Source organism: Balearica regulorum, chromosome 1 (genome assembly GCF_011004875.1).
Source record: "Balearica regulorum gibbericeps isolate bBalReg1 chromosome 1, bBalReg1.pri, whole genome shotgun sequence".
Classification (NCBI taxonomy): Eukaryota; Metazoa; Chordata; class Aves; order Gruiformes; family Gruidae; genus Balearica; species Balearica regulorum.
The window spans coordinates 51,148,650-51,166,793 of record NC_046184.1 but is presented as its reverse complement, the minus strand read 5'-3'; the positions used below and the strand labels follow the sequence as shown (position 1 = coordinate 51,166,793).

The following is an 18,144-nucleotide window of genomic DNA, read 5'->3' as shown; positions in this document are numbered from 1 at the left end:
TCACCCCTAAATGCAACTTTAGAAGCAAATGTACGCAGTCGCACAGATGAGCATTTGCCTAACCAAAATCTAAGTGTAACCAATGTCACATGTGGTCAGAGCCACCACGGTTATTCCACATGCGTGTTTCTGCTCCTTGCTACCACAGCACCGTGACGAGAAATCCTTAAATGGTACCCCTGGGACATTCCACCGGCTTCTTTCATGCACAGGCTGCGAGCACAGGAGCAGGTGCAACTGGGGGCACAGAAACAGTCTTAATGAAGGAGAGGGTGATGAAGAGTCTGAGAGAAACCCAAGGCTAGGTGACACAGCTATTTCCATATACACCACTGTTATTATATAGCTGGTGCTAAAGTTGTCATTAATTTCATCCTTAAGTAAGTGTCTAATTACAGATGAAACAGTAGGTTCTCCAAGAGCAGATGCTCCTGGTATTTTCCCTCTTGCCAGCTGATCTCCCAACCTCAAAAATTGCCAAATACTCAACACACAGGTGCATGTGCACGTTCTGTTCCCTTTGTTTCAATCCCTTGGATCCACTCTAACGGACCTTTGAACTCTTTCCTCCTGCATACCATGCCGTGGAACAGATACTATTGAGAGTACAGCTGTAGGTCAAGGAAGATCCTGCACTGCCAAAAAGGGATTAGCATCAGTGAAACGTTGACAATCTTGCTTTTCACTGGGAGGATAAAAGAAGCACTATCATTTCTCTATCTGTTCATGCAGTGATTTCTTGGGAGATGGCATTTTCTTGTTTGAAAATCAGCTCTTTCTCTAATGGAAATAAGCAAACAGGTCCTACCCTGCATTCACTTCTTCCTTTTCATCTATGTGGAAGAGGAGTTAAGCATGGAGACAGCATTGAGAAGTAACTTAAGTTGAAGGCCACATGTCTAGAAAAAAAAAGTGCCCTTAGATTCTTCTTGCAAATCTCCCCTCAAAACTTGCTTCCCTCAGGAAGATAACAGGTCTCTTAGTGTTATGTCAGCAGAAACAACCATTCATTGGAGTTACGGACTTAATCTCTGAGTAAATTTTTTGTCTTGTCCATTTGCTTATACCATGGATATGCCATTCTAGGTTTCTTCTTCACTATCTCATAAAAGTATGGCCTATGCTGCAAAATAACCTTAGGGAAGTTTCATGCAGTAAAACTGATTACATGTTGGGATCAGTGGAACAATATAGTAGAAGTCTGAATGACTGGTCTGACTCCATCTCAGCCAGACCCACTATACTAAACCAAGTTACCTGATAACGGTGTGAGTATTTCCAATATGAAGCAGCACAGTAGAAGGATGAGAAGAACAGGTTTTAATGAGAGAAAGGAGAAATACAGCAATACAGCTGATACAATGTAACACAAGTGTCTAATAAATTAGCAGAGAACTCAAGAAACAGGAAGAAAGTTTCAGATGGTTGAAGAAAGAGGCTTGCTCAAAAAGATACAATCTTAAGTCTTCATAGATATATATACATTCTTGGCAGTATAGGAAACGTACAGTTCTTACATAGAAAATATTGACTGTCTGAAGTGGTAGTATCAATTCCTGAAGAATATTTGCATATGGTACATTATGAAGAATACACACAGGCAATTTAGCATACAAAAAAATCTCCAAGTAAAGGAAAACATTATGGACCTCTCTTGGTAGACAGGCTTCTCCTTCTAACAGCAGCAATTGGATCTGTTCATATGTATTCCATATGAAAACAAACAAACCTGGAAATAGCAAAGAATAAGCAATACCTTTTGTACCGCACAACAAATTATGCACCAATTAGGCAGCAAGATTCAATACATAAGAATAAATACCTCTGCCCCACCAAGCATCCCCTTGCCTTTCAAGATCAAATTATTTCCATTTTTCTCCATCATCTCTAAGCTTTCCTTTCTGGGCATATGAATTAGGTGAGAGTGAGTCATGCCTAAGTGAGAAGAGTGGTCAACAGCTGTTGACCTTAAAACCAACAGAGGAAAAGTTTACAGGAAGAGGTGTGCATCAGCCACAGCTCCTGACACCAGCAGAACACAGCCTTTGTTCTGATAATAAAGTCTAAGCATTATGAGAGCGCCACAAAGCTTCAGATAAAAGGAGCCAGTCTGTACTGTTGCCACTATTTTGGCACTTCCGAAGCGTACAAAGTCTGTTTCTTAGGAGTCAAGTAGAAGACAAGTAGAAGACATCTGCAGAGCACCTAAGCCCAGTTCCTAGGATAAAGATCTACCTGCGACCAGTCTCCTCGACTGACACATTATTCTCTTCCTAAAGCCCCACCTACCTAGCCATTTATGTGATGCTAAAAAGGGTTTTGCTAATAGTTGCCACATGGCTGCACAGCATACAGGTCTCTGAAAGATGATGGGAAAGTGCGACTGGAAGCATATGACACACAGGAAAACATTTTTTCTTCAGTCATCACTTATTTAGACAAGAGTAACCAGTGTTCATTACTCAAGTGCTTGTACTATGGAGCCAGCAAAATATACTGCAGAAACTAACTATTGCCAGGATTGCTTAAAATTAATTTCATCTTCAGGATGAAAGAGGAATTATACATAAACTTCTGTATAAAAGATCAAAAAAAGTGCTGATACAGCATTTATGCATCCCTGTGAAAGCATTCCCTATTCCATTCACTCATTACTAATTGAAGGACGGATAAGCCACATCCACACCACCTAGGCAGCTGGCAGAGATACAGGATAAGGAGAAAAAGCAATACATGCAGTAGCAAGGCAGAATTTTACTACAGATGCTGAAGAAATAATAGCAACCAAAAAGACTTTGAGAGTGTTAAGCATTACAATTGATAAAACTACTTTTGAAACTGGGGAAACCTAGCCAAAAATTTTTAAAAAATGGCTTAAAAATAATCCTGGTGATGCATATCATCAAATATATAAAAGAGACTTTAGGTCCTGATTCATATCCATGGGAAAAAGGAAGGAAGTAAAGTGGGAACGTAAGAAAAAGAGAAACAAAAGGGTTTGGGAAAACATCACAGGCAAGAAACTCTATCAATCAGAAAGAAAGAGCAGAACCCAGGAATGTCTTCCTGCTACTGCCTACACCCAACCCAGAACTTTAGTTCTTGGAGCCTTAACACAGCCAGCCACCAGGCTTCATACCTGCTTTAAAGACCTGCTGATCTACACCTGCTAATCAACTGTGTTTAAAGCAGCATCAGCAACTGGCAGAGTAGGTGCAAAAGAGGCTCCTGGCAGAGCTACACCACTTGGGTTTTTGGTGCAGTCAGAGGAAAGACACTGATGTCATACGGAGCTTAAAGGAAGAGACAGGGAGATTGTTTTACATACAGCTTGATACACCAGCACAGCAGGACTGAGTCTTTCTGTGGACATAAAATGTGGATAAAATAGAGGGTTTTTTAAGAGCTGCTGAAGACTACCAGTCTGGTGAACATTTCCTGTCTCCACTGCACACTGAAGAGAAACTGTGGATCCTTCCCAGTGTCTGCAAACTTCAGAGTATACCACATGTGATTTCCCTCTGTAGCCCTGCCAGAAGTCTCTTGCTGCAGTTTGTGCAGCAGTGTTTTTAAACATTTCCTCTTATATTTCAGCTCTCATTTATTAATCAATTAAACAGCAGCTATCGAGATTCTTTTCTTTCCCTTCTCTGTGGCTTCCTTGGCAATCTATGCTACCCTTCTGCCTTGTTTTGGGAAATGCTGACTTAGCAGGCAGGAAATGTTGAGGAACGTGTATTTGTTTACTTGTTTAAGGGCAGATGGGCATCCAGGCACTCACAGCAGCTTAGGTGCAAAGCCTTGAGAAAAGAAAACAAGGTTAAATAGCTTTTCTAATTAAGGGTGTAAATTTGATATGAGAAAAATACCACCTCTTTGCTAGATAAGCCGTTCAATGTGATACCTGGCAATACACATGTACGATATGAAATGTGTGTATATATATAAACTCACATAAACCCCTCAAATTAAGACACAATCCATTAATAGTGCTCAATAAAAATTCAAAATGGTTTAATTCAGGGGAGATTTAGTAGTAATTGTGTTCTGAAAACACTTGCTCTCTGACAGTAGGAAAGGTTTAAGCACAACTGCTAGATCCCAGAGCTTCCAGAGCTCAAGGCTAGGCAGCTGTGGAGCCAAAGCACGTTGGCATAGCAGCTGGAGAGCCTGTTTTCAGCGCCTGCTGCCGGAAGAAGCCAGCTGGTCTGGGGGAACGCAGGCTCAGCCATAACTGTGCCACCCTCCTGTTAGAAAGAACAAGTAAAGCTCATGTAATAAGGAACTAGTATTCAAGGATCAGTCTTGCTGAGGAGACGTTACCATCTTATGATCATTAAGGAGGCAGATTTCTGGAAGTGAATGTTCTGAGGTCCAGGAAGGAATAGGAGGGCCAAGTTGAAATGTAGATCAAAGCTCCCTGGAAGGAGAGTCAGGACAGACAAGTTACCAGCCCTAAGAATCCTTCTGTTTACGAGTTTATGACTGCGAATGCACAGCAGTACCTTGGTGTAGATTCCCTCTAACCTGCCATTTCATAAAGTTTAGACAGTGAGTTCAGAAATGAAGGGAAAAAGCGATCAAGTTCCTAAAGAGTTGGGAGCAGAATGCTGGAGAAGAGCTGAAGACTGCTAAGAGGGAAGACAGGCACCACCAGAGGAAAGAAAGGACCTAGCAAAAACTGGAACTTTGACAGATACCTGCAGAGTCATTGAGCCCAGCTCAGCACCTCCACAGTCAATCACCTCAGCACAACCCTCCCCAGAAGCGGTCAAACCAGAAAAGCTCCTCCAGCCTCTGTGCCCCCAGGCCCCATCTTTTGCAGTGTGGCCACTAATGTTTAAGCTTCTATTGGAGATAGATTACCTGGTGCATTATCATAGTAACCTAGGTGAGAAACAAACCAACCAACCCCTGCACAATTGGTTTGTGTGGCCTATGAACAGGAAAGCTGAGAAGGAAAAAGTTTATGAGTGGGATTACATATGGCATGGATGCTGCAATAAAGCAAGACAGAGACAATAAACCCAAAATGCCTGTGGCATCCCGCTCCTGCAGAGGTTTCACTTAGCACTGTTCCGTGATCTCTACAGCTTTGCAGACGTCGAGCACGCAGGTGCACACAGACTGTCTGTGAACACTCATGTTAGGACATTAAAAACTTTTGAGTACAATGTCATAGTGAGCAGCGCAGGAACAGACAGCATGAACTTGTTTAAATTTGACCAGCTGTGGCTTTGGATGAAAGATCTGGAGGACAATTCATAGCTTTCTGGCTTTTATCCCATAATACATTTAAAGCCTTTTATTTTTATTATTATTTTTATTATTATTATTTAGAAACACAGATATCAAATATTATAAACAGTCCTCATTTATGGTGCTTCTATAGAGATCAAATGCATGATTCTCTGTTAGTAATGACTACTGAAGATATTAAGCACTGACTTTTCTCTTTTTGTTTATTTAGGAATGGACCTCTTTTGAATAGCACAAAGTAACGGAAGGCATTGGTCACTTTCTATTTGGAAATTTGAGATCATTTTCAGTTCTTGTCCGTGCAGCTGGAGAAGGTCAGGAAGCAGTCTTTAAATATTAAGATTTGAGCACAAATCAAGCCAACTAATGACACTTATTTTGGGACCTTGTACTAGAATTGCAGTTATTTCTAAACCACAACTGGTGTTTTTCAGTACGCCGGAATTACTTATAAAAGCCAATATACACCAAAAGTGTGGTATAAATTTGAGCTGCTATGCATTATTATTTCTGTTGTGACTGTAGTACTCCCCATTATGGTGTCTGCCTTCTGTTTCAGTTCTCAGGTGGGAAAGTCAGCATACATTTCTAGATCTAATCATTCCAATGCTGAAGATACAGAAGAATCAAGCTGTGTTACACACATACACAAAAAGAATTTGTGTATTACTTTAAAATCTGAACCTCTTAGAAGTGGTGGTAAAGGGACAGGACCATGGGTGTCAGAGGGACCAGAAGGGTGAAAACAGTAAGCAGAAAAACACATGCACGGTAATTTCAGTTTTACTGGCAGTATAGTAAACGATTCTTAGAGACTCTGTGGAATAAGATACAACAGGTCTTGGGCAGCCTGGGCCTGAAGAACAAAAAAAATGGAGTCAAAATAGGCGATGAGTTGCATCATCCTCAATCAACAGAAAATATGGGGATGAAGGAAGCAACATAGAGAGTTGAGTTTATCCCACTTCAGTACAGACACTAATGATGTAACTCACAGCATGTAAACATTAATTCAAACTGATTTAAATTTGACCTATGGCATTCCTCCTCATCACCCAGGCGTGTATTCCCTCCTGCTCCCCTGAGATGCTACTAGTGCTCTTTCAACCACGTGATGAAGTAGTTGAGGGAGCCAGCTGAAAGTTAAAACAGTGGTGCATTTTCAGCCATATCCATGTCCTAAATCGCTGAGTGGTTACAAAAGCCAGCCTAATGGAGGGACTGAGATTGCAGGCAGCCTGGACCTGGATTGGTTTAAGCTGCTATAGAACTGCATCCCCTAAAGCAGACTGTCCGTGAGGCCTTTAAGATTTAAAGCTGAGAAGGTATCAAGGTTGAAATATGCTGATCATGTGAAAGTACTCAAGTTTTGGTCTTATTCAACCCTTTTAAATTAAACCACCTTGTTACAGAAACAAACTCTTTTTCATTGTCTATTAAATTATAGTCACTTCTTCAGAATCCTGTGTTCAATTCAGAACACGTACCGTGGGCTAACAGAGCATTCCAGCTGTTGAGTCAAGTTTTACTCTGACAAACCTGCCGATAACTTAAGAGATGGCAGTGTGAAAGGTGAGGCAGAATACCGAGAACAGTTACATACTGATCTGTAGCTCAAACTATGTTGCTGTATCCATCTACAAAGCAAAGTTCATGGTAGGTAGATTTCACCCCTACCTATGACCCTATCTTGTTATCACAGTTATAGTACCATTACCACTTATCTGATTACTGCAGAAATTTCCAAGTCAAATAAATCAAAATGTGGGGTTTTTTTTTACATTTAAAATTCAAGGTGGCAAAATAAAAACGTATACATGAGGGAATTAAATATCATGAGAATATGACTAAAGCACACCTCCAAGGATTAAAAAAATTAACCACAGAAGCCTTCAGTTTGATCTCTGATATCCATATATCCACTGCCATGTTTCTTGTGCGATAATATATTTTGTGATACATGCTTATTCATCAGAGACCGGAACAGCTCTGAAAAGTCAAGCTGAAATTTAAACAAGTGTTGTTTGGCATCTTTAGTTTGTGTGAGACCAGGTGGCAGCTGTTAGAAGATCATTTTGATTTAACAACTTTTTGTTTTGTTAGCAAAGAAAAACATTGTTCAGCCAAATCCTGCTGACAGTGAATAAATATTTCTCCTCCATTAGACCAAATATTTTCATTTGTCATCCTAATAGCTAGGGGTAAAAGATCTGAGAAGGTTTTTTTTTTTTTTTCCCCTATATGAACTCAAATATATTTGAATGGTACAGTGTTTTATGGGAGGTGATTACTACTCCATACTCATCACTGCTGAGGATACATCTGGAGTACGGCACCACACTTTAGTCATTATACTTCAAAAACTGGACAAAATGCTAAGGAAAGCAACGAAAAGGTGGAAAACATGACCTCTTCAGAAGGACTGAGAGAAGTGGGCTTGCTCAGTTTAAAATAGAAAATTAGAAAACATCATTAACAAATCTTCTCGTTTGTAAAAGACCGTAATAAAGATGAGCGCATACCGGCATTGGGACTAGTAATAACTGACCAAACATAAGACTGAACAAATTTATGGAAGAGAATTCCATAAAGCTGACAGCCACCACCACTGGCTCAAGAAGTCCCTGAGCCACAATCTGCTGAGGAGTAGCTTGGGGAAACATCACTACCCCATCTCCCTTTCCTTGTACTCTTCCCTCAGCATCTGCTATTAGTCCCTGTCACAGACAAGATCCCAGAGTAGCGTGACCCTTTACACTGACCAAGTGCCTTTTCTCACACTTTGCCTGCTTTTTCAGATGAGACAGTATGAAAACCTCCTAATTCTAAAGAGTAATGAGCCCTGGGAACAAACCATTTGCAGAGCAACAGCAGCCCTTCTCTAAATACTTTAAAGAACAAGAGCAGTTTAGTATACTTGACCCCTTATTTCTGTTAAAAAAAAAAGGATAGACTACAAGATTACAAAGTTCAGTGTGGGTCAACAACTCTACACAGAGTTTTTTTACTACCAAAGAAATTAATAAGACAGTTGCAAATACACTTCGGATGCACATAAAATTTCCAATACTGTAAACAGTCAGGTCACACACAGATAGGTGTGCTGAGGGCAAAGTCTGAAACCTCAGTAAAACTGGCTACTCTACCAGATTCCATCTTGTATTTAGAAAACTAAGCGCAAGACTCAGTGATGTCTAGTAATCCTCTGTGGGGAGTAGAACTGTCTCGGGAAAGGGGGCCTACAGGAAAGCTGGAGAGGGACTGTTCATCACGGAGTGTAGTGATAGGATGAGGGGTAATGGCTTTAAGCTGAAGCAGGAGAGATTTAGATTAGATATTAGGAAGAAATTCTTTACTGTGAGGGTGGTGAGGCACTGGAACAGGTTGCCCAGAGAAGCTGTGGAGGCCCCATCCCTGGAAGTGTTCCAGGCCAGGTTGGATGGGGCTTTGGGCAACCTGGTCTAGTGGAGGGTGTCCCTGCCCATGGCAGGGGGCTTGCAACTAGCTGATCTTTGAGGTCCCTTCCAACCCAAACCAGTCTGTGATTCTATGATTACTGCAACTGATAGCAGAAGCCTTCACATTTGTGAATCTTGCTTATAGTTGACACAGGCACATTTTGACTCCATTTGAAAGATGCTCGATTATCTGTAATTCTCCAAATTTGCTTCTGTTACACCACTGTTTCATTTCTGTCATGAAGACTTAAAAAAAGGGACACGCAATCTTCTTATCACAGATTTTTGCCCCCATTTAAGCCTTTACCTAGATCGTTAGCTGTAAAGTTAAGTGACAAAAAGATGTAGTGCTAGATTGCAATCCGACCTAAGAAGCAAATAGCATCTTTGGAGTGCCTTCCAGGTAGGACAGGAGCAGAAGATATTATTTAACCCTATATAATTACTTGCTTCTTCGCAACTTCACAGAGCTGCTAATTGGAAATGGAAAAGGGAAAATGCATTTATTGTTAGCTCTGCTCTTTGCAAAGAGTTTTGGCTGCTGCTATCCTTTGGCATAACCCATTATTTAGTACGGATTTCCCGATTAATGGGTTTCAAAAAGTTACAGACCTCTAAGGAGTAAATGTTCTGTTTTCAAAAAATCCCTGTCTAGGGTAATGAGCCAAAGAACACAGGACAGCACTCAGACCTTGACATGCTCAATATATTAACACCTCTCTTCAGCGCTAATACACATTTCAGTGTGTTCATATATATTATTTTAAATGCAACAATAAATTATGATTGCCAAGAAATCTGTCAGGTTCTTGAAGGAATCTACAGCATGTATGCACAGTCCTTTCACATGACATAATTATGAGGAAATCTGGATTATAACAGACTATGTATATGTAGATGGAACCCGGTTATCAAATCAAGGGAAGCTATGCTTCGTGTGCTGTACACTGTTAGCTGTATTTTTCTGCAAGGAGAATATTAAATCAAAATAAATGACCTGATGGCTGTTATATAGAGATGTGATGAGAGGCAGAGAAAGGAAGTTGAGCCCAAGTGTTCATATGTGCAGCTTCTAAGACTGCATTAAATAAGATCATGGAAATCAGTTAAATTGCTTGTAGAAAATCAGGAAGGTAGGATCAGAACCTGCTCCAAAAAATCATCCGTTGATCATACCCATGTCTATTGTCAAGGCTGTAATTTCACACTACACCGTCTTTGCCAATATCGTAAATGTGAGTGATCCTGAGTCTCACACCAGCAACACGATATGTGCCAATACAGCTGTTTGTTTGGAGGTAGATGCTGTAAACTGCATCATTGCAATAAGAACGATGAAAAGTAACCCTGAAAAAGGGTAGATTTTTGACCCAAGTGGACTCATGAGCTGGTTTATAACATGGCCACAGAAACCTGTGTTGACCCAGCCGATGGGTGAAAATGAACAACTAATGATGGATGGGGTTTCTTAGGCCAGTTTCATCACCAAGACAAGCGTATTATAAAACTAGGTTCCAAGTGAGCCAGCAAAGTAGATTCTCCAGGTCTTTTGCTAAGGACTGCAGCAAAGGAATAAAGAGCTAACAGCTTTTATAAATGTGAGATCTGAAACCTATTTTAGTAGCAATACAAAGCACTCAGGCTACTACTGACCTCATCCAAAACTGTGAGGACAGCGATAATTCGTATCCTAAACCTGATCATTTTTTCAGGTTGGTATCACAGCCATACACATTGTAAACTAAGATCTGGAGCCCATGGGAAAAGCTGAGGAGTATCATTTCTGGGATACACAACATCAAATCATGAAATGGTGGATGAATTAATGGAAAAATACTAAAGGAACATGCATTTCGGCAGAACAATTAGCTAGGAACAAAAAAAAATACCTGGGCACTTTGTGAACTCAAGGATCTCAAGTCACAGATGAGGAAGACTTCTTTTTCAGAAGCATGGACAATGCTTCAAACACAATTTATCCAAAGCAGTTCTAGACTTGATAAAAAAAAATTGCTTATCACAGAGAAAATAAAACAGTTTCATCATCTTAGCCTAACCATTACAGGTTACAGAAGAATACACTCTACCACTAAGAGGAGGCTTAGCTTCTGAATACACTACGAGAAGCATCTTTTTTTTTTTTTTTTAACAAGTTCCCCAAGACATCATCCATCCAACTTCCAGTCACTTACACAAAATTAAGAGCACAGAACACAGCGTTACTGGTTAATGAAGAATGGCAAACCATTCTCTTCCCAAAGTTTGTGTGTTGAGGGAGAAGACAGGCACTACATTGTGAAAGAACAGTGTAAGTCACATACTCCCTTCTCTATCAATTGATATTTTCCTCTTTACGGTCAGTGAAAAAATCCACATATTTAACAGTGTTCATAAAAAATCACTAATAGAAGAGAGGGAGGTTGAAAGAAAGCACTTGTTTTCGGACATATGGTCAAGAATTCCACCCTAACTGGCTGACCTTGGTTAGCTTCCCCACTTCCCATGACAGCATCCTAAGAAAGATACTGCTCCGAACCACTTGTATCTAAACACCCCTTTATTCTACAGAATCAGCAAGAGACAATAAATACCCTAAGTAACTCCTGAGGTGTTTTGGGACTGGAAATGTATTGTATTCCATGCAAAGAGGCAGCTCTCTCACCATTAGACACATGAGACCTTTGCTTCATTTTGTGTCAGAGGGCAAGAGGAAGAGAAGGCTGTGAAACCATTAACCAGCTCCTCTGTGAGGTGAGCATCAGTTTGCTGCAACTCGTAACACCACCACAGAGAAAAATCCAGCCCACATAACCTCATACCAAATATCGAGACTTCAGTGTCAACTAAATTACAAGATACACCTTAGAAAACACACAATTCTTGTTCTCTCATGGATTCTTAATCACACAGGTTATAGTTGTGATCTAAGGAAAAAGGAAAGAACATCAGGGAAAAGCAAGTATGCTGTTTAAACAAAATACTGTATGGTGTTAAGCACTCGGATAATTTTGCTTTAAGAAAATTACTTCAGGACATAAGCAAAAATGTACAATCAATCATTATATCAAATCAATCAATTATATTAAGGTTCCATTTACAAAAGGTTAACAAATAATTAATAGCTGTTTTAATAAATAGGTATTTACTTCTCATCTATTACCAATCCAACAGGTAGCTTCTAGCTGTCTATAGTACTTTCTACTGATGTGCTTATAACCCTTCGTAACATATACTACACGTTTCTCTAACATGAATTACAACATCTAGAAATCATTTATTAACCCTTCATAAAATTCTAAGTAAACCTTAACATGAAGCATGACTAACTTTATACTATTTCAGCCCCATACCCCAGGACACATCAAATACTAGCTCTTTCAAGTTTTTATTTAAAATTCTACATTTTAGTTGGGAGCCACATCACTAGCCACAGAATCATAAATGCCTATGGTGGCTTAGCCAACACACTGCAGACACAAGAAGTGAAATTAAAGTGGTGGGGGAAGATCACAGGGAACAGTTCAGGTTCTTCCAAAAGAAATGTCCCGGCTTTTTTCTTGGAACAAACATTGACACCATGACAACAGAATCAGAGAGAAAAAAACCAAATACAAAACCGGAGTCTGTTGTAATTCAAGGCATTGTTTTTCCTTCTTTTTAGGAAAAAAAATAAAATCAACCACAAAACATTATAATATAAATAAATAAAACAGAAAACACAAAGGTAAATTCCAAACCCCACCACCAGGATCTTAAAAAGGCAACAGCCAACTCCTTCGTGGATGCAGCCTAAACTTCTCTTACCTGCAAATTGTCAATATACTTAGAAGTCCTATTTAGTGTATCAGACTTAGGGAACAAGATGTATTCTATTTAGGTTTCCTTCTTTTCCATTCAGTATTTTCATCTTCAAACCCCCACCTTTGTTTTTTCCACCAAATTGCCTGCTGCTGGTTTAACAAAGTTCAGCTCAGACTTATACTTATCCTTCACTTTCAGAGCCTCTATCTTCATTCTCACAGTCCTCCACAAGGTCTTCTCGCTCCCGTGTCTTCTCTTCCTCCTCCCCCTCCTCCTCCTCCTCCTCCTCCTCATCTCCAAAAGTCTCTTCTTGCATTGTAGTAAAAGCAAAAGACCTGGCAGCAACTTGTGCAGCCAGACCAGATGTGAAATTTAAATCTGTTGATATGTGAAGCTGGGCCAGCCTATGCTTGATTTTCGAATGCAATGCATCCTTAGAGGGAGACTGTGAAACCTCTACTCCATCCATATTGCTCGGCTTGAGTTCTTCAACTTCCCCTTCATGCTGATAACAGATTCTTTCTTCAGCCCCTGTAGAAATACCTTCATCAGTAGTACTGTCTTTGTTTCTCTCCATCTCAGGATCTTCATACAAATATTCTGTCCTGCTTTTAACAGCAGCATTCACTTTTGGATTACAGTCTTTTTCTTCAGATTTATCACAACTTTGGCTGCAGTCCTGCTTTTCTGTATCTGAATTCATATGTGATTCCAAATTATTTAGCAGCTTCAGCGGTTCTACAGGAGACAAGGGTTTCACTGCAGCTTAAAAAGGGGGGAAAAAATTAAATGATAACTAAAAGCAAGCTGCTATATATAAATAATTTATTTGTGTCAACGCAAGATTGTAAGGGTCAAAATGGCTTAAAAAAACCCCAAAACAACAGAAACAAAACCCACAATCAAACAAAACTTCAAATAAAACAGTGTTTTCTAATGACAAAGCTGAAGTGAAATGTGATAGCTACTTGTTGTAACTACTTCTTAAAATCTGTGACATAAAGAGACAGCACAAAATTGATGATGTTTAAAACCGGCATCAAACACAGACGATGCATTCAATGTTAAAGTAAAAAACAAGTAAAACTACTGCACTGTATACAGATTTGAACTGTCTTCATTTTAAATAACAGTTTACCTAATCCAATAAAGACAGCTGGTACATGAAAAAGTCCTTATAGGCAGTATCTGATCTCATACACCACAACATATAAATACAACACGTATTCATACAGTCAGGTAAGGTGTCCTCACAAATAAAGTGTGGTTTAATTTAGCCTCTCTTGAAGTTAGTAGCAGCAGCGAGTCCCATTGCCAGCAACGGGATGCTTGCCAAGAAGTCTCTCCTCCCAGTGTTAAGGGTTAGTATAACTCGGTACAATCACTTCTTGAAGAACAGACGTCTTTCTTTTTAAGAAAACGATATAATGTCCATTTCCAAGTAACAGATTCCCTAAACTGCAGTAGCTCCATTAGAGTAGCAGCACGAACATAAATGATAGCGGCAACAGCAGATTCCCAAGTAGCATTTCCCTTTCTAATTCCATTCTGACTTTACCCCTGTAAGCAGAGATGAAAATAACTCTGGGAAATACACAAACTTTTCACGGGAAACAAAATTTACGGTATTAGGTTTTTTCCATTGCATCCTATTTCAGTAACATTTACTTTAGCTAGCTGAAGGCAGGCGCATCATTACGGTTGTCACATTGATAATTATTGTCATTAGCACACTAAAAGACTGTGGATTTGAATTTGTATGGTATTGTTTGATTTAAAACCTTACATACTAAAGGAGCACTGCACCAGACTCTTCTCAATTGTTAACGGGGTAGTTCTTTCCCCATCCTGTAAAAAACATGTTGCTGCTTATTTCTGCCCATTTGCTTGAAAAGGCAGGAATATGCACAGTAATCCTATCATTTGTTGCCTACTTCCTCCAAAGAATACTTCCAAAGCCAAAATGTCTCAAAAAAATAAAGAGATACTTCAGACTGGTAGCTGGGCAATTTGCCGAGTTGATTAGTTAATAAGCAAGGTGGAATTAATCAATTCTCAGAGTGTAGCTTTCCAAATCTGAGGAAGAACTGTATAAGAACCGTTGTATGGACAAGGTGGGAGAAGGGGAAACAGCTGGGTACAATGCAACCACTGACAGAATGAACTTTTTTGGGGGGGAGATGGTAGGGGAAAGGCTAGAAGTGATTTTGCACCAGAAGAAAGTTGTTTTACAATGTTTGCCAAGTGAAAACAAAGCCACTACCAACTTCACAGACCTTTTCAAAAGCACTTCCATTTTACTGGCTCAACAGGATGTCAAAGGACCAAAAATATAAGCTCACCTACGCTCCCAGCAGTTACATACAGCCCAGACTATAAGCAGTGGTACCCTGGTGCTGGGCTGGGGCAAATTTGCCTCAGTCTGGTGCTCTGCTAAGATGATGTTTTTGTTCTGGAATCCAACCTATCAGCTCCAGTCAACTTCATGCTCTGTTCTGTAGACATATCAGCTTGTTTGGAGCTGACCTCATCAGCCCCTCCTTCAACGAACCAAAAAACCTAACAAATCAGAATGGCTTGCTGGGTGCCTTGACTAACAGATTAAAGCCTTTGAATATTTCAGGATCTTTGTTCACAATAATCACAAGTGAGAGGAACACAGGATTTCTGGAATATGATTGTCCTGTAAAAGCAAGATTTAAGAGGGCTATGGAAAAGTGTGATATCATGGCCATCTATTGGCTTGGGCCAATGGAGACAAGAATATGAACGTTTCTGTGTTTAAATCTTCAAGATAAAACAAGCCACAAATGTGGAAAGCACAGCTCTCAAAAATGTTTCTTTAAGGAATGACTTGTGCATATGGATAAATAAGAGTCTGCAGCAGTAATATGCCAGGGTCCATTATGTCATATTTTACTGGCTTGTGTTTCTTTTGAAGAAATAATGAAGAAATTCCCTAAAAACTAGTAGAAGAAGTTACATCTGCCATCCATAACAGTCTTTCAGATTAGACACACGCAGCCTCTGAGCCAAAAGGAGACAATATTAATTACTTTAATGAACTGCCCCCATGTTTTCCAGTTTTGTACAGGATGGAAGTAATCAATGATTGGTCCCAGGCAGCTGGAGGAAATCACACTTTCCTCCCTCCCCACCACTGAGTCTCTAGTCCTAAGCCAATGTAATACCTACACATGGAGAGAAGCGGAACCAACATGAGCCACAAAGGCTTTCAGGTGAACAGTCACTGAAGACTACAGGAGTCAGCTGACTCTTTCCAGCTATGACCATGAATGACCTGAGGATATCCAGATGCGGACAGGTATCTGCTGCTAACCTAGATAAGGAAATATCCTCTGCAAGCTCTCCTGACAAGAACTCTTTCTGCAGCGGCCACCAGATCTGTCAAGACTTGAACTGGAGGTAGGATTGTTTCCTTCTCCTTTCAACATGGAGGAAAGGAAAACTTGAAGAGATTTAGGTGAAGAGTTGTGTGGTGTTGCATCTAACACCGGAAGGATAATACAGAAATCCTACTCTTGAGCAGACTCTGATGCAATCTGATACCTTAGGTTTTTTTAACTCAGCTAGAAGAGAAGTCAATACCAATGGCCAAGTGATTTCTTTTACCATAGTTGTAACTAAATGGACATAAAGAAGAAGGTTGTAAAGAACAGATATTTTTGCGTGTTTGATGTCAAAAGAAACAGTCTCATAAATAGGTATGGTCTGTTACTGTGTGTTCCCACTAAATTATTGAAAGACACAATCCGTGGTCTTTTTTTCTGGTAGACCCTGGCAGAGGTAGAATCCTTGAATATGTTGCCAGACTTGAGGGTTGGTTTTCATAACACAGAACATGAAGTTTTTTAGAGGGCTTTTCCTATCCTGTCTTTAAGAGGAACGAATGAAAATGGGAAAAAGAAGGGGGAAAGGAAAAAAACTACTGCCAGTTTTAAAGATAATATATCAAATAACTCAAGCAGTGAAAGGAATCAAGTTGTATCCAGTCTTATTGCTGGAACAGAGACAGACTGTCTTGTTGAGGCAAAAGAAATTTTCATATTCCTGCCTTCACATGTAAGTGGATGGAGCTACCCAGCAGTCCTCAGAGTTAGTAAAGGCTAGTTTGGAAGAACTCTTCTTGTTAGTTTTTTTAAAAACATATGCTGTATACTCACTCTCTCACGGAAACAAAAGCCAGTCTTACTCTTTTATGAGCCTTTAATATTTCAAAGTTTAGCTCTTTGCTTTAACCTATATATTTTTGTAAGTCTGTGAGTTACTGGAAAGCCATGAAAGAAAGTCAGTTCAGTTTGCGTGGTTTATAGCCTGACAGTTCTCTTTATGCTGTCTTAATATTTTGTATGTTTAATATTTTAGCTCAATATTTTGTTTAGAGCCAAATTCCCATTTCTCTGAGTTCTTTTCAATATATAGTAAAGTGATTGCTACAAGTAATATAAAGAGATGGAATAGCAAACTAAGGCCACACAGCTCTATCAAAGACACTACTGTAGCTAAGCACTGTCTGAATTCTAACATAGTCAGGAGTTGATGGCAAACAGACACCTACCCTTTCTTAGAAAGGAATTAATTTTCAAAAGCAATGCTTACCATGGTCGCTGAATAGCAGCTGTTTCCATTTCTGCCTTTCTATTTCTGAAGCTTTAAATCCCAGTACAGATTTCAATTCTTGTAACACCCTCTTAGATTCCTGTCTCTCTCGTTCTTGTCTCTCTCTTTCTTCCTGGGAAAAGCAGTAAAAATCTTCCCTTTTGTATTCATTCTCCGTATCTGAATAATCAACATATGCTTCCAATTCCTAAAGAAAGAAAGAAAGAAAGAAAGAAAGAAAGAAAGAAAGAAAGAAAGAAAAAAAATTTGATCTTCACTGCCAGTACAGACCCTGTCCTATGATCTGATGCATGACCAAGTGATCTCAACACAAACCAACCACAGTAATAGGATGGAGCCCTGTTTGAGCAACGCCAGTAGATCTGACACTGCTCTCACTTATATTTGTATACTTTTGGATCAAGTCTGCTCATTGAAAGTTAGCATTATTGCAGTCACCTGATTTACTTTCAGACACAAGTACAATCAAGTGATATACCTTGAAGATGGAAGTCCATTTCCCCATAATCACAGGTGGAAATATGCAATGCCAATGCAGGGTTGTTGGTTTTTTTTTTTTTTAATTTGCTCCATAAGCATTTCTTCCTCAGCCAGGCATCTTGCTAATTCAAAGTATGTAAGTCCTTATTGAGAGGATGTTGAGAAAAGCAAGCTCCTCCTCCAATTTTAACTATATTGGCTCACAAGCATGAAAGAAACAGCTCCATTTCTGTTTTAACAGACAGCCAGTAAAGTTATCAGCCCCAGTTCTTTGATATGGAAAAAAAAATCTAAAGAAAAATACATGTGGGGTAGGCTGGGGAGAAGGTGAGGGAGGGACAGAGCAGAGCATGGGTGTCCAATCTGCTTTCAGAATGCATCTGCAACTCAGTTCTGGGATGGAGGAGACCACCTCTCTTCAAGACAGCGCCACCATCACACACAAGTTCCCCAAATCACACAAAGCTGTTCAATATCACAGTCTGTTTTAAGTATCCAAAACTGC

The 18,144-nt window shown here is 39.7% G+C and overlaps 2 protein-coding genes across 7 annotated transcripts in view; one reads left to right on the top strand and one right to left on the bottom strand.

Moving 5' to 3' along the window:
* Positions 1 to 18,144, top strand: part of LOC142601066 (uncharacterized protein C3orf20-like) — a 47,724-nt gene that overhangs the window by 29,154 nt on the left and 426 nt on the right. The window contains exon 9 of one of the 2 annotated variants that reach the window (XM_075748958.1): positions 5,471 to 10,751. The exons of the other annotated variant lie outside the window; for it this stretch is intronic. Coding sequence (XP_075605073.1) covers positions 5,471 to 5,501 — 31 coding nt within the window. The 3' untranslated portion in view covers positions 5,502 to 10,751. Of the gene's footprint in view, positions 1 to 5,470; positions 10,752 to 18,144 lie in introns of those variants that run through there. 2 annotated transcript variants of the gene reach the window in all.
* The window catches only part of VEZT (vezatin, adherens junctions transmembrane protein), a 61,368-nt gene continuing 55,310 nt past the window's right edge, over positions 12,087 to 18,144 (bottom strand). For 2 of the 5 annotated variants that reach the window (XM_075748824.1, XM_075748832.1), the window contains exons 11-12: positions 17,139 to 17,346; positions 12,087 to 13,283 (exon numbers count right to left, since the gene is read on the bottom strand). In XM_075748824.1, the coding sequence (XP_075604939.1) occupies positions 12,700 to 13,283; positions 17,139 to 17,346 (792 nt within the window). In that variant the 3' untranslated portion in view covers positions 12,087 to 12,699. Of the gene's footprint in view, positions 13,284 to 13,328; positions 14,079 to 14,107; positions 15,014 to 17,138; positions 17,347 to 18,144 lie in introns of those variants that run through there. The other 3 variants (XM_075748849.1, XM_075748857.1, XM_075748840.1) reach the window with 2 other exon arrangements.